We start from the raw sequence: 23,146 nt of genomic DNA, 5'->3' as shown, positions 1-23,146 counted from the left end.
CGTCCACCCTTCTGTCTTGCGCACACAGCTGGCTCGAGAAGCTATCACTGGGACTTCGCATCCCCGTATCTACAGATTCCTCAGGGTTGCAGCGACTGCTGTCTTTTCCAGTACCATATCCCAGGTGCCCAGAGCAGCACCTGGTCCTACAAACGTTTTTTTTTTTTTTTGAGATGGAGTCTCACTCTGTCGCCCAGGCGGGAGTGCAGTGGCGCGACCTCTGCTCACTGCAACCTCCACCTCCCAGATTCAAGCGATTCTCTTGCCTCAGCCTCCTGAGTAGCTGGGATCCCCATGCCCGGCTAATTTTTTGTTTTTAGTAGAGACGGGGTTTCACCACGTTGGCCAGGCTGGTCTTGAACTCCTGACCTCAGGTGATACACCTGCCTTGGCCTCCCAAAGTGCTGGGATAGTAGGTGTGAGCCACCACGCCCGGCCCTGACAACATTTCTTATAACTACTGAACAGGCAAAAAGCTCAGTGCTGGGCTGGACAGACCGACACAGATACACAGACTTTCTTTTTTTTTTTTTTTTTTTTTGAGATGGAGTCTCGCTCTGTCGCCCAGGCTGGAGTGCAGTGGTGCAACACAGATACACAGACTTTCTTTCTTTTTTTTTTTTTTGAGATGGAGTCTCGCTCTGTCGCCCAGGCTGGAGTGCAGTGGTGCAATCTCGGCTCGCTGCAAGCTCCACCTCCCCAGGGTTCACACCATTCTCCTGCCTCAGCCTCCCAAGTAGCTGTGACTACAGATGCCTGCCACCACGCCCGGCTAATTTGTATTTTTAGTAGAGACGGGGTTTCACCGTGTTAGCCAGGATGGTCTCGATCTCCTGATCTCGTGATCCACCCGCCTCGGCCTCCCAAAGTGCTGGGATTACAGGCGTGAGCCACCGCGCCCGGCCTGATGCAGACTTCTGAGGGGCCCATGTTTGCAAACGCTGTGTGTGGGCACATCTTGTCAGCTGGTCTCAGGCCAGACAGAGCCATCTGAGAGAAAGGTGTGTGTGTCGTGCTCATCTGTCTGCTAGTGATAGGAGCTTGCGGGTGGGACAAGCATGTGTCCAGCCCTCTAGTCCCCAAAAAGGTTTGTGTTTTAATTAAACAGGAACGGACTATTCCACCCTGGGTCAAGCAGGCAACGCCTACACTACCTGTGACCACTACTTTAGGTGGGGAAAAGAATCGTCTTTGGCCGGGCGCGGTGGCTCACGCCTGTAATCCCAGCACTTAGGGAGGCCGAGGCGGGCGGATCACGAGGTCAGGAGATTGAGACCATCCTGGCTAACACGGTGAAACCCCGTCTCTACTAAAAAATACAAAAAAATTAGCCGGGCGTGGTGGCGGGCGTCTGTAGTCCCAGCTACTTGGGAGGCTGAGGCAGGAGAATGGCGTGAACCCCGGGGGGTGGAGCTTGCAGTGAGCCGAGATCACGCCACTGCACTCCAGCCTGGGTAACAGTGCGAGATTCCATCTCAAAAGAAAAAAGAACAACCGTCTTTTAAATTTGCTTTAGACACAGCTCCTTGGCTTTAAAAAAGATTGGTTTTGGGAATTTGGCGAAGTTTACGTTCTCAGCAAACAAATTAGATGCCTCTTAAGACCCAGGATTCTCCTCTCAGAAGGTTACTACCGTACAGCTGCGGGAGAGCTGTGTGATGTATGATCGTTGAATCAGTTCAAGGAAAAGCAAACGATTTCTACTGGTTTGAGACACACTTGGCTAGCCTTAGCTGAATAATGCAGTCCAAGGAACATAAAAACACAAAAATTCTAACTGTGAAAAATTTTAGTTCATTGGAAAAGGATTTTATTTCACCATAAAAATGCAAACTGGAATAAACACCATCTTTCCTAACGCAAACGTTACAGCTATTTTTAAGTATTTCTGAGCTTCACTTGGAGAAGCAAACGATTATAAAACTTAAGTTTGCAGCCTGAAATCTGTTTGAAACATTCCAAGTAAAAATAATTTAGCAAAACAGCTTCTTAAAAAAACCACACACACTAACCTTTACTAGAAACCAAAGCTTTTACCCAATCTTTTTTATGCTTAATTCCTTGAAGTTGTAAAAAGTGAACGTTTTTGAAGGAGCATCAGACCATTTTGTAGCACTCCCCACATACCGACACCTTAAGAAGAACGGCCCGTTTGAGTTTTGATCTTAAAGGACTTGGACCTTCCTCATCCATGACTCAATGTCAGCACGACGATTCGGCATCCCACCCAAACTGCATTTCCCGATCAGTTAAAATTACAAATGGGGGGGGAAAATCACCAGGGCAACGCTTTCTTTTTAGTGCCGGTGTGACTGGCGGTCCACACCTTTGATGAGTCTCCCCTGCTGCATGACGTGCACCTCCTGGGCCGTGCACGTGGGGAGGTCGCCAAGCAGACACAGAAATCCCCGTGTGGGGGAATGCAGCAGCTCTGCCACCCTCACGACTGCCGGTCTGTGCAATTTTCCTGATTGAGAGAGGACTGGCCGCATTAAAGCTATCGGATCACGCTGTAAAGGACTACGTGTTTGAAACTGAAGTGCCAGGTATGCTGTGGTGAGTGGAGAAAGATGGATGTCTAAAGCATGGTATCTTCCTGCCTGCCCCGCGGGCTCCTTGGACATTCGTGGCTGCAGAAGGGTCTCGGCTTTGCAGGGGTGGACGGAGAGCGGCCAAGGAGCGGCCAGGACGCTCGAGCAGGTCCTGGTCTTTCCTGGACAGGCCGTGCCCGTCATTACCTGTTCCAGGTACTGCGGTGCCTGCTCGGGGACCGGGAGTGCGACCGCTCGCTTCGGCGGCGGTGGCGGCTGTGCTTCCTGCTGGCGCTGCCCCTCCGCTCCCGGCTCCGCTCCCTCCGGTGCCTGTCTTTGCTGTGGGGCCTCCGGGACCGGGTGTGGTCCGGGCTCGTGCTGCGCCGGCGCGGGCTGTCGTCCTTGTGGGCGTGCTTCTTGTGGGGCCGCCGCTCCTTGCGTGGCCTCCCGTCCTCCCTGCTGCCGGCCCGCCTGGCCCGGCTCCTCTCCCGCTTGTGCCGGTCGTCAAGCCCGTCTCCGGTGGCCCGGCCCCGGCCCTTGCTGGGCTCCCGGTTGCACTTGTCCTGTTCCGACCGGGTGTCCTTTTTGGAGACATTCTGCTCGCAGGCAGGGATGCCCTTGGGCTGTTGGGTGTTGTCAGGAATGCAGGAGAGGACGCCACCCGGGCACCTCTTCTCTGGAGAGCCATCCTCGGGGGCCACGCGACAGGAGCTCTGGCCCTCCTTGCACGGGGCCTCCTCGGCCACGCTCCCGTTCACGCTTTTGGGAGCGCCGTCGGCCTCTGGGTGGGCCGGGCTCTCCTTGGCGGCGCTGGCCGGGGGCTGGCCCCCGAGGGGCTGCCGCGTGGTGGCGCTCACACAGCCGGAGGACACGGTCTGCAGGATGTCCAGGACGGGCTGCAGCAGGTCGGCGTGTGGCACGCCCGGCTCGTCCTGCGTGTGGCTGTCGTCCGGCTTCTTGCTCAGCAGGATGCTCAGCAGCCGCTCTCGCAGCTCCCGCTCTTTCCGCTGCAGGCCCAGCGCACGCTCCTTCTCCTCCTCCACGCGCCGCAGCTCGGCCTCCTGCAGCCGCCGCCGCTCCTCCTGCTGCTGCAGCCGCAGCTTCTCCTCCTTCTGCTCCTGTTCCTGTAGCTTCGCAGCCTGCAGGGAAGAGAAAAGTGCAGCTGAGCCCGATTCCCGAGCCTGGCCGGACACGTGGAGAGGAGCTGGGAAGGTGTTTGGAGGCCCCACGGTCTGGGGATGCAGGATCAGCGGCCTGGCTGGACTCCAGCCCTGGGGTGGGGGGCGTCTCCTACGGCGAGCCAGGTCCAGCCCGTCCATCCCTCGGCTCCCTTGGCCACACCCGGGGCCATCATGCGTCTGAGTGAGAAGGAAACCCCTTGGCAAAGCGACTCGGCACAGCCCCGGGGCGGGCCTCTTGGGCGGAGCCGGGCCTGGCCGGGAGCCCCGCCACGTTGCACGCAGGCGCCTGCGGTTAGGTCACAAGCGACCGCCAGCAACAGGGAGCTGAGATGCCGCCGCAGACACATGCCGCCGCCGTAGCTGCGGGGCGAGCCTGGCCTAGCCTGGGTTAGTGTCTTCAATATTCACCATGAGGTAAGGACTGGGCTGCCACATGTCTCAGCCTCTTGTCATGCTCCTTCCCGGGGACTTATCACAACTGTAATCAGACAACAGGTTATGGGGTCGCCCCGCGTTGGACTCTAGGGGGACGCAGCCCTCCTGAGGACAAGGAGCGTGCCGGGGACGTCTGTCCTGGGGAGGTCTGTCTGTCTGTGGGCCCTGGCCCCGGCTCATGGGAGTTACCCGTCGTGCCTGCAGGAGGAGCAAGGAGGCTCTTGGTGCTGAGGGGGTCGTCAGTACCGGCGCTGGTGAGACCTGTCAGGTTCACACTGTGGGAGGGACGCGGAACCGGGCCCACGGCAGGCCCCCTCTGTGTGCTCAGCCCTCCCCCCAGCCCACCTTGCCCCTCTGCTCTGGGCCACTGGTGAGGTCACAGCCAGGCCAGCTGACCACACACAGAGGCACGGGCCAGACAGAGCGGCCCCCTGCACTCTCTGCCACTGCCCCGACCCAAAGGAAACACAGAGCCTCTGCCCCAGCCCCCGGAGGCTGCCAGCCTGCTCGGGGAACCTGAATGCGCCAGCTTTGCAAAAGGAAAACTGTCACAGCTCTGAAATCATCGGGAACAACAGACAAGGCTACACCCTCCCGGGCAGGAGCCGTCATCTTTTGCCTTAAAGCTGGTTTTGTGGGTACAGCTGCAGCGAGCGGGGAAACGGCGCCGTGATGCCGCCCGCATTTCAGGGGAGGGCACGGAGGGCAGCCTGGGCGCGGCTGGCGGCTGCAGAGGGAGCCCCCAGGTACCTTGGCCGTGCTGAGCAGCTCGGCGACGAGCCGGATGGACTGCAGGTTCCTCTGCGCCAGCAGCAGCTTGCGCTCCTCCAGCTTGATCTTCTCCTGCAGCTGCTTCTGCTCCTCCGCCTGCAGCTTCTCCAGCTTCTTCTGATTCCGGCGCAGCTCACGGTCCCTCTGCTTCTGCTCCCTCTTGCGAAGCTTCTCTTCTCTCTTCCTTTCTCGCTCCAGCTCTTCCAGCTCCTTCTGTTTCCTGTGTGGAACACACCGGGGGCTCGTCACAGCGCACTGCAGCCAACACACGACACACCATACAAGTGGCTTTTCACACGAGAGGGAAAAGGCCACAGTCGAACGATTAAGCATTTAACTCTTTATCCCAAAGTGGACCTCGGTTGACTCAAAGCAGCCCGAGAGGTGAAACGAGTGAGCCGGGCGAGGACCTCCGTGACCTTCCAACATGCCATCCTGCTAAGTGTGAACCAACCCTGAAACCACGAAGGAAACGACCACGAGACCGACCACATCAAAAGCCACGCCCCCAGCCAGGGGATAGACCGACCACATCAAAAGCCACGCCCCCAGCCAGGGGATAGACCGACCACATCAAAAGCCACGCCCCCAGCCAGGGGACAGACGGATGGACGGACGGGGGAAAGAGGAACCCCAGCAGGCCCAACGAGGCCCCCCAGGATGCACAGCGGCGCGGAGGAGGCCGGTTCTGCCCACCGGGAACCGCGCTGGGTGACTCCGCGTCGTGCAGGAATCCTGCGAGGGCACCGCACAGCACTGGCACAGGGGGACCTCTCTCCAAACAAATCCAACCACAGCCACGCCACTCAGCTCCTCGCACTTTCCTGTGGACACGGGCTTCCCGGAAGTGAGGACGAATGCGGCTGGGGAGTGGCACGGTCCCCAGAGAGAGTCCACGAGAGACAGTGGGGCATTCTCTAGCTCACCCTCCCCCGCCCTGAGGCTCTCAAATGCATTTAAACCAACACCAGACACGGGAACAAGTCACAGCTGTTTCTGTGGAACACGACACGGAGGCCCAGACTTCTGAAGCCTGGGTGGGCGCCGCCAACTGCCTGGTGAGGCCACAAAGCCCGCCGGGGTGACACAGACCTGCGCAGACACCAAGGCGAGAGGAGACACGGGCACGAGGAGGAGCAGGCTGGGAGAAAAGGCATCCCGCTCTCCGCCACCCCAAGAAGGGAGCCGGGCCAGGTGCCGACGCCCAGGCAGTGATCCACAGGGTCTCCGGCCGGGGCATGAAGGTCCTCCGTTTCATGTGCTGAAGGTTTAACTGCCCTGTGAGCTGTCACCGCCCCAGAGCTTCGAGGGCAGCTCAGGGCAGCCCAGCCCATAGCACGCCCTCAGGTGGGACTCACACCCATGCCTCGAGGCTGCGCAGCTTTCAGAGGACAGCTCTCACCAAGCTCCAAGTTACACGTGAGGGCCAAACAAGCAAACACGCCTCATCTCCACCCACCAGAAAGAAACGCCGGAGGCTGCCCTGGGCCTCCCCGCATGCTCAGCCTCTGAGGAAGCACAGTGTGTGGCAGCGGGGGCAAGTACGGCCCTGCGTGGGGGAGGACAGCTCCACGGGCCAACCTGGAGCCCTCCCGGCAGCTCCCCCAGACAACAGGCCTGCCCCTCCCCACGGCTCTGGACACCGTCCTGCTCTCGAGAACCTCACGGCCCGGCCCCGCTTCCCCCAATCCCTCTGTGGTCTGGCCAGGAGGACGGGACCCCCTCCCTGCAGAGACACACTCCACTTCTCCAACGTCCATCTCTCCTCAGGGAAAGATCAAGGATGCAACTTCTCCTCCTCAACCGGAAGCTGCTTTCTGAAATGCTGTGGGGACGCTCCTGCAACACGGAGAGGTCTGAGGCTCTGAGTCCCACTCCACACTTCCAGAACGTGGACAGGCACCTTCAGCCAGGCCTGGGCTGTGTCTGCAGCCCGGAAGAGGCCCTGTAGCGTCCCAGGACTGTCTCCCACCCCAGATGTCCTAGTCGCCCTGACAGCGGCTGACCACAGGGGACCCTGACTCAACCCCACATCTGAACCACCCCTCCCAGGATGGTGACGCAGCAGCAGGTCCCTCCATCCCAGGGCGTCTGCCTCTTTCTGCTGCCTGCCTTGCATCCTGGGGCTCCTGACGGCTGACATGGGCCCCCCGCCGGCCCATTCATGGCCACTCGCTTACACACTGTGCCTGCCTCATCTAAGGAGCCCTCGGGGTTCAGATTCAGAGGCTGACAGCCCGACTCTCCCCAGGGAGGCAAGGGGGGCTATGTAAAGAAGACCACGAGCAGGATGGACCTGCTCCCAGGAGTTCAGTGCTGGGACTCTTGTGCAAACATCACCAGGCACACACATCCACACACTGGCACCGGCGTCACGTAAAGCAGTGAGAAACGGAAACAAAACGGACCAACTCGGTCCCACCACAGGTTGTTCGGGAGACCCCCAGCCAAGTCCAACACATCCCAGACTTGATATCGGCGACATGAAGCGCAACGGACGTGCAGGATGCACCAAAGTCGTCAGAGGACATGGCGGGAGGGATGGAGGAGGAGGAGGAGGAGGAGGAGGAGGAGGATTCTGCCTCACGGGATTCACAGAAAGTTGTTGGGTCCCTCCTGCAATGCTAAGAAGGCTACAAAGAGTGACCTGAGGTTCTCTCTGGTACCCCAACCACAGTGAACGACCCAGGCAATTGCTTTAAAGACCTCTTAATGGGAAACTGAGTTTTTGTCCTATCGTTGGTTTTTTTTTTTTTTTTTTTTAAAATCTGGCCATCACCATCAACCCTCTACTTCATTTTGTAAATGTAGCCTCAACCTAAATGCAAACTTGCAAACGGCCAGGGCATTCTGCTTGTTGCAGCGGGATCTGTGAACAGTGCGTGGAGGGAGAGGCGGCGGCTCTTTGGGAAAGGCGCGGTCCTGGGAGCTGGCAGAGATCATGTCAGACCACGTGGGACAGGAAAGAGAAACATGCATATTCTGCTGCGTCTCAAACCGCCACTCACGCAGGTCCTCACGTGCACAGCTGCACACCCACAGGCATGCACACACACCCGTATGTGCACGAAGTACACACACGCGTTCACAGGCACACTCGCATGCACAGGCACGTGTACTAGGTGCACAGATACAGACGCACACATGTGCACATACACAAGTACACACATAAGCTCAGACACGCATGCACACACACAGGCACAAGTGTGCACAGATGCAGAGGCACACACATGTGGACACACATGCGTACACACACACACAGGTACACGAGCTCACAGGCACATGTGTGCACAGATGCAGAGGCATACACGTGGACACACATGCGTACATATGCACACAGGTACACACATGCACACAGGTACACACATGGACACAGGTACACATGAGCTCAGAGGCATGCATGCATGCACACACAGGCACGTGTGCACAGACAGGCACACACACGTAGGCACACGTGTACATACGCACACAGGTACACACACGAGCTCACAGGCACGCACGCACACACCCAGGCACGTGTGCATAAATGCAGAGGCACATACACGTGGGCACACATGCGTACATACGCACGCAGGTACACACACGAGCTCACACACATGCACGCACACACAGGCACACACTCTCGGGCGCACATACATACATACAAAGTACACACACCGGTTCACAGGCACGCACGCCGGTAGGCACACATGCGTCCATGCACGCAGGTACACACACAAGCTCACAAGCATGCATGCACACACACACGCACACAACTTTGTGTACACTCCCAGGTGTCGGACACCAGCACCGAGGGCCCGTTCCCGCAGAAGGTACCTTTCCTCCGCTCGCTGCCTCTCCTCCGCTTCCTTCTCTCTGCGCTTTTGTTCTTCTCTTTGCTGCTCCAGTTCCTGAAGCTTCTGCCTCTCCAGCTGCCGCTTCTTAATTGAGGCATCACTCAGGTGTTTGGTCGAATCAAAAGAAACCTTTAAAAGCAAAAACACTGTCAGATGGCCTTCCCCCAAAGCCCCCCAGACACATGGCCAGGCGCCCTCTCCTGGGGCCGTAGGGCCGAGTGAGCGCCCGCTCACCACTCACGTCCAGTGCAGAGCCAGACAGTGGAGCCCAGAAGCCAACCCAATCCCTCCAAGTCACCATCAGTGGTTCAAGACTTAGCTCATCCCACAGAGTTACGAGTCAACGAGGAACACCAACTAGCCCTCGCCACTTACTGAACGCAAGTGACACGCCACTGCTGCAAGACACGGCTCCCCCATTCCCTGTGGCCATGGTCACTGAGCAGGCCACCCTGGGGCCCCCTGCCCACACCCACGGGCACATCTTAAGGCCACAAAACCCCCGCCAGGAGGCTGGCTCATTTGTCACCGCAAAGCCAACACTGGTCAAAACACATGAGGTTAGGCTGGGTGCAGTGGCTCACACCTGTCATCCCAGCACTTTGGGAGGGCGAGGCAGGCAGTTCACGAGGTCAGGAGTTCGAGACCAGCCTGGTCAATACGGCGAAACTCTGTCTCTAGTAAAAATACAAAAACTAGCCAGGCGTGGTGGCGTGCACCTGCACACCCAGCTACTCGTGAGGCTGAGGCAGAAGAATCGCTCGAACCTGGGAGGCAGAGGTTGCAGTGAGCAGAGATCGCGCCACTGCACTCCAGCCTAGGAAACAGATTGAGACTCTGTCTCAAAAAAACAAGAAAAAAAAGCACATGAGGCTAAAGGGAACGTTAAGCCCTGCTTTCGAGGTGCATTCTGGGAAGGCCAGGTTCTCTTGGTTCTGACACGGTCCAAATCCCTGTCACAGTTACTGAGAGTCCACCCCGCACCTACTACACGACGTGTGGCTGCTGCACATCTTCCTTAAGATACCGAATTTCCAAAACCACAGCACGGGACCCCCACTCGACCTCACGCCTGTGCCTCTGAAATTGGACAGGCACAGGACTGTTGCTGTCATTTTACTTAGGGGAGATCCCCGCAGCCTGAGGGGCGTGGCTGGGAGCGTTCTCCCGACCCTGCTGGAAGGAAGCCGCCGGAGGGAGGAAGCGCGTGGGTCTCGGCGCCCAGGGCTCACCTTGATGTTGCAGGCCACCGCCTTGCCGTCCTCGCCCTTGTACATAAGCTTCATCCCGCGCAGGGCGCTCATGGCCTGGATGAAGCCCACGTACTCGCGGTACTGCACGTAGGCCTCGAAGTTCAAGTGCCCCCCGAAACTGAAGGTGTGGAAGTTGCGGCCTGTCATCTCCTCTCGGTAGGGGTCCAGCATGGGGATGTCCACGTTCCGGATCTCCCCGAACTTCTCAAACACCTTGACCAGGACGTCCTCGCTGGGCTTCTCGGAGCCCGACTCCTTCAGGGCGAACCACTTGCAGGGCAGCCCCTCCAGGTGGATGGTGTCCGGCCGCTCCCCCGGCAGGGTCTCGTTCATGTCCTTGGCGTCGCGGAAGAAGGAGTCCCAGTCGTGGCGGGTGGGGAAGTCGATCTTGAACTCGGCCGCGCGCACCTTCAGGATGTCGGAGAAGCCGCTGAGCTTGATGGTCTTGCCGTCCAGGCAGGCCAGAAAAGACTTGACCAGGCTCTTGTTCTCCACCTCCCCCTCGAAGCGGATGAAGTCCATGGTGCTCTTGGAAATACGCAGCGTGGAGAACTGGTGGTTGTGCACCATGCCCTTCAGCCTCTCCATCACCTCCCAGTTGGAGATGGACTTCCCCGGCTGCTTCAGCTGCGGGAGCGCCACACTGATGGTCATCTTGGTGATGGGCTTCAGGTACAAGCCGTACGCGGGGCAGAGCTCCACGGCCTCAGACGTGTCGTGCACGATGGTAGCCGCTGCCATAGCCTCCGGGACCTCGGGCCTGAAACATAAGACGTAGACGGTCAACACCAGCACCCCCCCACCTCCCCTGCCAATGAAGAGGGGCCACGCCAGCGGGCACTTTTTGGACCCGGAGAAGAGAAACAGCAGCGTCTCTGTGCAGTGTCAGAGACTGGTTTCCACTCTGTTAAAAGCCATCTCAACAGAGTCTTTTACTTTTTGAAATCATTAAGAGTACACCAGGCCAGGCGCGGTGGCTCACGCTTGTAATCCCAGCACTTTGGGAGGCCGAGGCGGGCGGGTCACGAGGTCAGGAGATCGAGACCACGGTGAAACCCCGTCTCCACTAAAAATACAAAAAATTAGCCGGGCGTGGTGGCGGACACCTGTAGTCCCAGCTACTCGGAGAGGCTGAGGCAGGAGAATGGCGTGAACCCAGGAGGCGGAGCTTGCAGTGAGCCGAGATCACGCCACTGCACTCCAGCCTGGGCGACAGAGCGAGACTCCGTCTCAAAAAAAAAAAAAAAAAGAGTACACCAAAGGGGAAAAAGCCGAGCTGATGAAGAACAGGTTAGCGTCAAAACCTCGGGCAGCACTGCCGGACACCCTACATCCGGCACCCAGCAGCTCCCAAGGCCTGCAGAATAGGAAGCTGAGCAAGACCAGGCCCCTCACACAGGTCATGTAGGGATGGGGAAGCTACAAACGCGGGGAAGCTGCAAACGCCTAGCTCCACGGGAAGGTGCAGAAAGACACTGGGCAAGGCAAGGGGCCAGGGAGACCACAGCTGCAGGCATCTGGAAAGGTTTTGTGGAGGGGGCGGCGGCCCAGTACTTGCAATGATAAAACAGGAAGTCTCGGGCTACAAAAACAATCCAGAACCATGAACCCTAGTAATCTCCACAAAGGCCAGACGCATCCCAGCTTTAACTCACTCAAAGCCAAAAAGTACAAGGAACTTTCCAAAACTTAGGGGCCGGAGTCCCCCCATCTGCGCCTTCTTCCTGCACCCACCTTCTTTAACCCACCTCTTCCCTACTGAGCTGACAGCCAGCCACTTCCTGACGGCCAAGCCCACGCAGAGGAAGCTTCACTCACAGAAACCCAAACATCTCAGGTGACCGCCTCTGGCCCGGGGCTGCCCACCACACCAACCTGGAGGCTTCCTGCCAGGCCCAGGAGACTGCCTCCTCGCCCAAGCCCGAGGTGGGAGGTGCCAAAGAAGGGAGAGAGGGTGGAGAAGCTACCAGAAAAGGTCAGTGGGGCACGAGGGAGGGGCTCCGGCCCGCACAGAGACCCATGAACCCTCCCCCAGCACGCAGGCGGCCCCAGCAACTTCTCCACCGAGGAACTCTCCCCAGTCTGGCGTCCAGCGCCCTCCGACCACCCGGGTACACTTGGCTGCCCAATCCCCAATACGCTGCATTGCCCCTGGTATTCCCACCTCCGAGCCCCTGGTATTCCCACCTCCGAGCCCCTGGTATTCCCACCTCCGAGCCCCTGGTATTCCCACCTCCGAGCCCCTGGTATTCCCACCTACGAGCCCCTGGTATTCCCACCTACGAGCCCCTGGTATTCCCACCTACGACAGCCCCCCCAGTATAGCCTCAGGCTGCCCCTGGCACCCCTGGCAGGACCCCACACCTTCTCAGGCCCTTGTCCACTCGGTACCCCCAGCTCCTCAGTTTCCCCCCCCGTCCACCGCACTCCTGGATGAGCCTCAATACCCCAACCTACACAGCACTGCCCCAGCCTCCGAAAACCCCGGGCAGCCAGCCCCTTGCTTCCCACTCTAGACCTAGGAGCGACCGCAGCGCCACGTCCCCGAGTCCCAGGCCTCCCAGTCTCCCGCCCATCCGATCCCCCCGAGCTCCCAGCCCCCCGACCCCGCTCCAGGCCTCAGCTCCTTCGGTGGAGTCCCAGGAACCGCTCCGGCCCCTACCCCTGCTTCCAGGGACCCCTGGACCCCCGACCGCAGACCGCCCCAGCCTCCGGCTCCCCCGTACAGCCCCAGGCGCTCCCGGCCTCCCCGGTGGCACCCCACGCACCCCGACCCCAGCCCCGTCACCTCCGAGACCCCTAGGCCCCGCCTCCCAAGCCCCGGCCCGAGGAGCGAAGCGTTCGTCGGTTGCAGCCGGGCCCGGGCGGCACGGGGGGCGGCACTCACCTGCGCGGGGCTCCGCCTGCGTCCCAGGCCGCCGCCGCCGCTGGCCCAAGCTCCCGCCGTCCCCCGACGATCCCCGGACAGGCGCGGCCTCACCGCCGGGCGCCGCCACCGTCCCCTGGAGGCGCCTCCGACGCCGCCACCGCCGTCGCCCGCCCGCCCTCTATGACGTATTTCCACTTCCGGCGCGCGGGCTCGCGGAAGAGGCCGCGCGGCAGCACCCGGTTTCTCCTTCTTGCCCTGGCTCCGCCCCTGGGAGGCGGGACTTCCGGGAGCCCGGCCTTTTGCACTGCGCGTGCGCGAGTCCGCCCTGCCCCCCCCCCCCCCGTGGTGCCACCTGCCTGCGGGTAACCAGGGGACGTGCTTCGGCCAGGGTCTGGAGGGGGGCCGGTGTGGGGTCTAAATTCCAATTGTAGAGTCAAATATATATAATAAAATTCTAAAATGTAATAGGATCCTATAAGATTCTATACTATACTTGCAAATTATGGGTAATATACTTGAATAAGATAATCTATGTATAAATTAGATATCATATTCTATGACATAATTATCGAATTATATACATTGCTAGTTAATTAACTATTAATTGAATTGTTAATAATTATTAATTGTATATTAATAATTATTATTAATTAATTTATTATTAATTAATATTTATTATTAATTGTATATTGATAATTATTAATGCGCACCATTACGTAATTTAATATTTATTATTAATTAATTTATTGTTAATTATTATTTATTAATATTCATTATTAATTGTATATTAATAATTATTAATGCGTACCATTGCATAATGTAATTATGAAATAATAAATGATAACTTACAATGATATGAAATTAATAATAATTTATGTTGCAATTATGAAATAAATGATAATTTCTAATTATAAGATAATTTATAATGTAATTATGACATAAATATAATGTAATTTAAAAATAAATGATAATCTAATGTAATTATGAAATAAATGCTATTGTATAATATAATCATAAAATAATTTATAATGTAATTGTGAAATAATAAATGATAATCTATAGTGTAATTATCAAATAAATGACAATATATAATGTAATTCTGAAATGATCATTTATAATGTAATTATGAAATAATAAATGACAATTTATAATGTAATTACAAAATGATAAATGAGGCCAAGTGCGGCGGCTCACATCTGTAATCCCAGCACTTTGGAGGGCCAAGGCGGGCAGATCACAAGGTCAGGAGTTCAAGACCAGCCTGGGGCTGGGCCCGGTGGCTCTTGCCTGTAATCCCAGCACTTTGGGAGGCTGAGATAGGCAGATGATGAAGTCAGGAGATCGAGACCATCCTGGCTAACACGGTGAAACCCCGTCTCTACTACAAATACAAAAAAAATTAGCTGGGTGTGGTGGTCGGCGCCTGTAGTCCTGGGTGCCTGTACTGGGAAGGCTGAGGCAGGAGAATCACTTGAACCCGGGAGGTGGAGCTTGCAGTGAGCTGAGATTGGGCCACTGCACTCCAGCCTGGATGACAGAGTGAGACTCCATGTCAAAAAAAAAAAAAAAAAAAAAATCAGCCTGGCCATTATGGTGAAACCCTGTCCCTACTAAAAAGACAAAAAAAGCTAGGCAGGCGTGGAAGTGGGTCCCTGCAGTCCCAGCTACTCAGGAGGCTGAGGCAGACCCGAGAATCACTTCAACCCAGGACGCAGAGGTTGCAGTGAGAGCCGACACGGCGCCACTGCACTCCAGCCTGGGTAACAGAGCGAGACTCTGTCTCCAATAAATAAATAAATAAATAAGTAAGGATAATTTATAATGCATTACTCTCAGCCTCCAGAACCGTGAGACATAAAAGTCTGCGGTTTAGGCGGGATATGGTGGCTCATGCCTATAATCTCAGCACTTTGGGAGGCCCAGGCGGGTGGATCACCTGAGGTCAGGAGTTGGAGACCAGCGTGGCCAACATGGTGAAACCCTGTCTTTACTAAAAATACAAAAATTAGCTGGGCATGGTGGTGCGCACCTGTAATCCCACGTATTCGGGAGGCTGAGGCAGGAGAATCGCTTGAACCTGGGAGGCGGAGGTTGCAGTGAGCCAAGATTGCACCATTGCACTCCAGCCTGGAGGACAAGAGGAAGACTCCATCTCAAAAGAAGGGGACGGGAGGCGAAGGGGGAGAGGGGAGGGGAAGGGAAAGGAGGGGAGGGGAGGGGAGGGGAGGAGAAGGGAAGGGAGGGGAGGAGAGGGGAGGGGAAGGGAGAGGAGGGGGAGGGGGAGGGGAGGAGAGGGGAGGGGAAGGGAGGGGAGGAGAGGGGAGGGGAAGGGAGGGGAAGGGAGGAGAGGAGAGGGGAAGGGAAGGGAAGGGAGAGGAGAGGAGGGGAGGGGAGGGGAAGAGAAGGGAAGGGAAGGGAGAGGAGGGGAGGGGAAGGTAGGGGAGGAGAGGGGAGGGGAAGGGAGTGGAGAGGAGGGAAAGAAAGGGAGGGGAGGAGAGGGGAGGGGAAGGGAGGGGAGGAGAGGGGAGGGGAAGGGAGAGGAGAGGAGGGGAAGGGAGGGGAAGGGAGGGGAAGGGAAGGGAAGGGAGAGGAGGGGAAGGGAGAGGAGGGGAAGGGAGGGGAGGGGAAGGAAGAAGGGGGCTTGTGGGTATTTGGGGGGTGTTTGCATTGTATGAGCCATGATGTCCATAATAGCTAATATTAATATGATTATGAGTCTCTACTTGACCAAGGAGAAAACAAACACACCAGGGTCCCCAGGACACGGACCATTCTGTGAACCCAAGCAGGCTTCTCAGTGAGACACCCCTTTGCTGCCTGCATGTACATTCTCCTTCTTCTTAGGGACACGAAAGCTTTGGGGTTCTCTTTAAAATTCTTCTCGCAGCTGCTGCTTTACATACCATTGGTGTGTGTTTCCCGGGGGAGCTGTTAAATTCAGAAACCACTTTGCCACTCAGCTAGTTCCCTGAAGGTATTTACAAAGCAAATTCAGAAGGAGATGTTCACTCCTTCAGAACCAGCAAGCACCAAAGGATGGTTATAATAATCTGGAAAATCTTTAAGGAAAATTCTCGGCCTCCTAAAGCATTTTGGAGCAAAACGTCCCTCTCCTGAATGTACCCTGGAAATAAAAAAACGAGTTCTCGGATATCTGCAGCCATAATTCTTTGTCATAGGGAGGTAGCCATGAGTCTGTTGCGTACCCAGTCTGTATCATTTCCATGAATTGAGCATGAAAGGCAAATAAAAAGATTCTGAGATATCAGTCTCATGATGCTACGGCAAAGGTGCCAGAACTTTCCAGATGCAATAAAAGTCTCTAGTCAATTGACTTCAAGATAACCAAACAGGAGAGTATTCTAGGTGGGCCCGACCTAATCAGGTGAGGACTTTAAAAGAAGGTCTGGGGCCAGGCACGGTGGCTCATGCCTGTAATCCCAGCACTTGGGGAGGCTGAGGTGGGTGGATCACGAGGTCAAGAGTTCAAGACCAGCCTGGCCAAGACGGTGAAACCCCGTCTCTACTAAAAATACAAAAAATTAGCTGGGCGTGGTGGCACACGCCTGTAACCCCAGCTACTCCGGAGGCTGAGGTAGAGAATTGCTTAAACCTGGAGGGGTGGAACTTGCAGTGAGCTGAGATCCCACCACTGCACTCCAGCCTGGGCGACAGAGCAAGACTCTGTCTCAAAAAAAATAAATATATAAAAAATAAACAAATAAATAAAAAAGAAAGGCTGGGCGCAGTGGCTCACACCTGTAATCCCAGCACTTGGGGAGGCCGAGGCGGGTGTATCACGAGGTCAGGAGTTCGAGACCAGCCTGGCCAACATGATGAAACCCTGTCTCTACTAAAAATACATTAACCTGGAAGAGCAGAGCTTGTAGCGAGCCGAGATCCTGCCACTGCACTCCAGCCTGGGCGACAGAGCAAGACTCTGTCTCAAAAAAATAAATAAAATAAAATAAAATAAAATAAAATAAATAAATAAATAAACAGGCTCACGCCTGTAATCCCAGCACTTCGGGAGGCTGAGGCAGGTGGATCATGAGGTCAGGAGTTTGAGACCAGCCTGGCCAACATGGTGAAACCCCGTCTCTACTAAAAATATGAAAATTAGCCGGGCGTGGTGGCGTGCACCTGTAATCCCAGTTACTCGGGAGGCTGAGGTGGGAGAATCGCTTGAACGTGGGAGGCGGAGGTTGCAGTGAGCCAAGATCGTGCCACTGCACTCCAGTCTGGCAACAGGGCAAGAATCTGTCTCAAAAACAAAAACAAACAAAAAACAAAAAAACACAACAACAAAAACAAACAACAAAAAAACACAACAACAACAAAAACAAAAAAACGAAAACAAAAAAATAAATAAAAAAACAAGAAGAGTCCACAGCACATTCCTCGGACATTCAGCCTCATTGCGTCTGCTCTAGCTCTTCCAGGAGCATCTAGAAGATCCGGAAGCATCTAGAAGATCCGTGTGCATCATCCTGCTTGTCTATTCTTGGGTGACTTGATACCTCTTGAGGAGCTGATTTCTGTGCACTCTGTGAAATCCTCTTGGACCCGCTGCATCTCTTCACCTAAAAATGGAGAAAAAAGGTTTTCAGCTGTTTTGGGTTGACCTGGAGGAATGGGATGAATTTCTGCAAGATGCTTCTGAGGTGGGCTGTTTCCCTGAAAAATGTATTTTTTTTTTTTTTTTTTTTTTGAGACAGAGTCTCATTCTGTTGCTCAGGCTAGAGTGCAGTGGTGCACTCTCAGCTCACTGAAACCTCCACCTCCCGGGTTCAAGCGATTCTCCTGCCTCAAGCCCCCAAGTAGCTGTGATTACAGGTATGCCACCATGCCTGGCTAATTTTTTTTTTTTTTTTTTTGACAGAGTCTCACTCTGTTGCCCAGGCTGGAGTGCAGTGGTGCGATCTCGGCTCACTGCAAGCTCCGCCTCCCGGGTTCACACCATTCTCCTGCCTCAGCCTCCCGAGTAGCTGGGACTACAGGCGCCCATCACCATGCCGGCTAATTTTTTTGCATTTTTAGTAGAGACGGGGTTTCACCGTGTTAGCCAGGATGGTCTCGATCTCCTGACCTCGTGATCCGCCCGCCTCGGTCTCCCAAAGCGCTGGGATTGCAGGTGTGAGCCACCGCGCCTGGCCCATGCCTGGCTAATTTTTGTATTTTTAGTAGAGATAGGGTTTCACCATGTTGGCCAGGCTGGTCTTGAACTCCTCACCTCAAGTGATCCACCTGCCTTGGCCCCCCTAATAACTAGGATTACAGGCGTGAGCCACGGCACCCGGCCTGGAAAATCTGTTTCTTTCTTTCCTTTCTTTTCTCTTTTTTTATAAAGATGGGGTCTTGCTATGTTGCCCAGGCTGGTCTGAAACTCCTAGGCTTGAGCGATCCTTCCACCTTGACCTCCCCAAGTGCTGGGATTGCAGGCGTGGCGCCACCGTGCCCAGCCTGCAAAGTCTGTGTCTGAACTCTGTCCACCCGTTCAGAAGTATGCAATAGAAATGGCCCTTTTTGCCATTGAAAGTAATTCATTGGCATTACTTTCAATGGCAAAACCCACAATTACTTTTGCATGGACCCACAGAAACAGGAGAGCAGGTACAATAAGCCTATTCCTTCATGATTTAACCGCTTGCTTCTGACTCTACCCTTTGAAAGGAGAAATTCAGTGGTGGTTATTGTACAATACACTGGACAGTGACGAACTCACAGACAACCATGTACACCTCTCTGCACCTTCCATCTGTAATATCTTGCCAAGATGGGCTGCCCAGGCCTGTACCCCCAGTGCTTTCAGAGGCCAAGGCCAGAGGATCACCTCATCCCAGGAGTTCAAGACCAGCTTGGGCAACCTATCAAGACCCCATCTCTGCAAACATAAAAAGTTAGCCGAGAATGCTGGTGCATGCCTGTAATCCCAGCTACTTGGGAAGGTGATTTAGAAGGTTCGCTTGAGCCCAGGAATTCAGGACCAGCCTGGGCAACACAGCAAGACTCCATCTCTACAAAAAAAAAAAAATACAAAAAGTTAGCCAGGTGTGGTTGCATGTGCCTGTAGTCTCAGCTACTTGGGAGGCTGAGGTGGGAGGCCTACTTCAGCCTGGAAGGTCGAGGCTGCAATGAGTTATGATCGCACCACTGCTCTCCAACCCGGGCAACGGAGCGAGACCTTTTCTCAAAACAATAATGACAATAATCGTAATAACCACAATAATAATCATGCATTTCCTTCCACAGACTTATAGAGGGGACGCTGGTACACTTCAAAAGAAAATTCCAGCTGGGCACGGTGGCTCACGCCTGTAATCCCAGCATTTTGGGAGGCCGAGGCGGGTGGATCACGAGATGAGGAGATCAAGACCATCCTAGCCAACACTGTGAAATCCTGTCTCTAATAAAATACAAAAAACTTAGCTGGGCATGGTGGCACGTGCCTGTAGTCCCAGCAGCTCAGGAGGCTGAGGCAGAGGAATCGTCTGAACCTGGGAGGTGGAGTTTGCAGTGAGCCTAAATCACGCCACTGCACTCCAGCCTGGTGACAGAGCAAGATCCTGTCTCACAAAAAAAAAAAAAGGAAAGAAGGAAGGAAGGAAGGAAGGAAGGAAGGAAGGAAGGAGGCAAGAAAGGAAAGAGGGAAGGAAAGAAACAAAGAAAGAAAGAAAGAGAGGAGAGAAAGAAAGAAAAGAAAGAGAAAAGAAAGAAAGAAAGAAAGAAAAAGAAAGAAAGAAAAAGAAGAAAGAAAGAAAGAAAGAAAGAAAGAAAGAAAGAAAGAAAGAAAGAAAGAAAGAAAGAAAGAAAGAGAAAATTCCAGTCCTCATCTTCAATGTTGGAAGAAAGATGGAGATCTAAGGAATACTGTCCAGAAGTCACAGAAGAGATTTTAAGGCATGAGGACACTGACCCATTTGCCCAAAGAAACAGCAAACCATGCTGAAAATGCAGAGTCCATCTTTGAACCAGAGGAGGGCACTCAGCAAACAAACATTCCACTCCGGGAAACGGGGTAATTCTCTCCACCATCACGTGAGAGGCCAAGCAGGCCAGAGGAAGTGACAGATAAAAACAGATTTTTAAGTCAGCACAGCACAACCACAGGCTCTACCTGGATGCTACAAGCTCATGTATGACTCAGAGACTCATCTAGACCCACAGCCATTCCATCCTTCTACAGCACGGAAGGTTCCTACAGTCTCTCCTGTGAAAAATACAGCAAGCACTTTCAGCCCTGCCCCGAGAGCCCAGCCTCCCTTCAACTTCCTTGCACAAGCTCTCATCCGTCCCCTGCTTAATATCCCTTCTCTGTCCTCCTCAGCAGACCACACCCTAGCGCAAGTCATTTTTTTTAATATCAGCGTTTTGTATTTTTCTGCAAAGTGCTTATCATCAGCTGAAGCCATTTGTGCTTTGCTTTTCTGCAGTGAAGATTTCAGCATGCCCTCGGCCAGGTGCAGTGTCTCACGCCTGTAATCCCAGCACTTTGGGAGGCCGAGGGGGGAGGATTACTTGAGGCCAGAAGTTCGAGGCCAGAAGTTCAAGGCCAGCCTGGGCAACATGGCGAGACCTCCGTCTGTACAAAAGAAGAAAAAGAAAAAAATTAGCTGGGCATGGTGGCACACATCTGTAGTCTCAGCTATTCGGGAGGGGCTGAGGCATGAGGATCGCTTGAGCCCAGGAGTTCCAGCCCACAGTGAACTATGATTTTGCCACTGCACTCCAGCATGGGCAACAGAGCTGGACTCTGTCTCAAAAAAAAAAAAAAAGAATTGTAACCATTTCCAAACAGACATCTACCTCTTTTCTTGGAAGGATTGCTGGAGCCCAGGAATTCAGGACAGGCCTGGGCAATATAGCAAGACTCCGTCTCTACAAAATAAATAAATAAATAAACAAACAAACAAATAAATAAATAAATGAAATACAAAAAGTTAGCCAGGTGTGGTCATCTTAAGCGGGCTTTGGCCCCTAGAGGGTCTAACAATGTAATTTATCAGTCAAGAAAAGAGATGCATAAAACAGGCTCTACCTCAAAATCTGTCAGTCAATCAATTAATCAAATTAAATAATATCAGCCAAAAAAAAATATATGAGAGTGAGACCCTGCCTCAAAATCAATCAATTAATTAAAGTAAATAATATCAGCCAAGAAAAGAGATGCGAAAGCAGAGACCCTACCTCAAAATCAATCCATCAATTAATCAAATAATAATATCAGGCAAGAAAAGAGATGCGAAAACAGAGACCCTACCTCAAAATCAATCCATCAATTAATTAAATAATAAGATCAGGCAGGAAAAGAGATGCGAAAACAGAGACCCTACCTCAAAATCAATCCATCAATTAATTAAATAATAAGATCAGGCAGGAAAAGAGATGCGAAAACAGAGAGCCTACCTCGAAATCAATCCATCAATTAATTAAATAATAATATCGGACAAGAAAAGGGATGTCTAAGAGGTGGGCATCTTGGGACATGCAGTATCAGTTTCAACCTCCAGGAGGGGCTGGAGAATAAAGCTGAGTGGCAGAGGCAGAAAGTGGTGGTGATCCCGGTAAAAACTCCAGACACAGGTTCTGATCAGCTTCCCTGGTGGGCTGACTTGACGTGTGTCATTTCACATTGATGCTAAGAGGAGGGAACAGCACCCATGAGTCCTTGGGGAGAGGACAGTGGAAGTGGGTCTCGGGTCCTCCTTCACTGTTATACATCTCTTTGCTTGGCCGATGTTACTTAATTAAATTAATTAATGGATTGATTTTCAGGCAGGGTTTCAGTCTGTCTTAGGCATCTCTTTTCTTGGCTGATATTATTTAACTTAATTGATTGATTGATTGATTTTGAGGTAGGGTCTCTGTTTTATGCATCTCTTTCCTTGACAGATATTATTTATTTAATTGATTAATTAATTGACTAATTAATTGATTATTTAATTGACTGGTTTCGAGCAGGGTCTCACTCTCTTAGACATCTCTTTTCTTGCCTGATATTATTTAATTTAATTCATCGATTGATTTTGAGGTAGGGTTTCTGTTTTACGCATCTGTTTTCTTGGCTGAAATTATTTATTTTAATTAATTGATGGATTGATTTTGAGGTAGGGTCTCTGCTTTCGCATCTCTTTTCTCGGCTGATGTTATTTACTTTAACTAATTGATTGATTTTGAGGCACAGTCTCGCTCTGTCTTAGGCACCTCTTTTCTTGGCTGATATTAATTAATTGATTGATTTTGAGGCAGGGCCTCTCTTTTTTTTATTTTTTTTATTTTTTATTTTTTTTTTTTTTTTTGAGACGGAGTCTCGCTCTGTCGCCCAGGCTGGATGCAGTGGCACGATCTCGGCTCACTGCAAGCCCCGCCTCCCGGGTTCACGCCATTCTCCTGCCTCAGCCTCTCCGAGTAGCTGGGACTACAGGCGCCCGCCACCACGCCCGGCTAATTTTTTCTATTTTTAGTAGAGACGGGGTTTCACTGTGGTCTCGATCTCCTGACCACGTGATCCGCCCGCCTCGGCCTCCCAAAGTGCTGGGATTACAAGCGTGAGCCACCGCGCCCGGCCGAGGCAGGGCCTCTCTTATATATTTTTTTCTTGGCTGATATTATTTACTTTGATTGATTGATAGATTTTGAGGTAGAGTCTGTTTTATGCATCTCTTTTCTTGGCTGATATTAATTAATTAATTAATTGATGGATTTTGAGTAGGGTCTCACTCTCTTATCCATCTCTTTTCTTGACTGACATTATTTAATTCAATTAATTGCTTCATTGTGAGGCAAGGGCTCACTCTGTCTTAGGCATCTTTTTTCTTGGCTGACATTATTTAATATAATTAATTAATTGATTTTCAGGCGGGGTCTCTCTCATACTGCACTTTTCTTAGCTGATATTATTTAATTAAATTAATTTATTGACTTCAAGGTAGGGTCTCTGTTTTATGCACCTATTTTCTTCCCGATATTATTTAATTAACTGATTGCTTGATTGATTTTTGAGTCAAGGTCTCACTCTGTTACCCAGGCTGGAGTGCAGCGATGCAATTACAGCTCACTACAGCCTCAACTTCTGGGGCTCAAGCAGTCTTCCCAACTCGACCTCCTGAGTAGCTGGGATGACAGACGTGCACCACCATCCCTGGCTAATTTTTTTATTTTTTGTAGAGATGAGGTCTCGCTCTGTTGGCCAGGCTGGTCTCAAACTCGTGGGCTCAAGCGATCCTCCCACCTCGACCTTCCAAAGTGTTGGGATTACAGGCGTGAGCCA

At 53.1% G+C, this 23,146-nt stretch overlaps 1 protein-coding gene across 1 annotated transcript; it reads right to left on the bottom strand.

Annotated features, from left to right (window-relative positions):
* Positions 1-1,787: 1,787 nt before the first annotated feature.
* On the bottom strand, positions 1,788-13,056 carry AKAP17A (A-kinase anchoring protein 17A). Its single transcript, XM_055269672.2, has 5 exons — positions 12,895-13,056; positions 9,987-10,767; positions 8,735-8,883; positions 4,898-5,138; positions 1,788-3,670 (listed from the first exon to the last, which is right to left on the bottom strand). The coding sequence occupies exons 2-5, from the start codon at positions 10,746-10,748 to the stop codon at positions 2,735-2,737; spliced, it is 2,088 nt and encodes a 695-aa protein (XP_055125647.1). The 5' UTR covers positions 10,749-10,767; positions 12,895-13,056; the 3' UTR covers positions 1,788-2,734.
* Between the last annotated feature and the right edge of the window lie 10,090 nt (positions 13,057-23,146).

This window comes from Symphalangus syndactylus, chromosome Y, assembly GCF_028878055.3.
Source record: "Symphalangus syndactylus isolate Jambi chromosome Y, NHGRI_mSymSyn1-v2.1_pri, whole genome shotgun sequence".
Lineage (NCBI taxonomy): Eukaryota > Metazoa > Chordata > Mammalia > Primates > Hylobatidae > Symphalangus > Symphalangus syndactylus.
This window is presented reverse-complemented; position numbering and strand designations above follow the sequence as displayed.

What these genes read in the sequence shown, in the direction of transcription:
- AKAP17A (XM_055269672.2), bottom strand. Translation starts at nt 10,748, where the DNA reads ATGGCAGCGGCTACCATCGTGCACGACACGTCTGAGGCCGTGGAGCTC. An exon ending in AGGCAGCGAGCGGAGGAAAG is followed by an intron (nt 5,139 to 8,734) that starts GTACCTTCTGCG and finishes TGTTCCACACAG; the next exon opens with GAAACAGAAGGAGCTGGAAG. An exon ending in AGCTGCTCAGCACGGCCAAG is followed by an intron (nt 3,671 to 4,897) that starts GTACCTGGGGGC and finishes TCTTCCCTGCAG; the next exon opens with GCTGCGAAGCTACAGGAACA.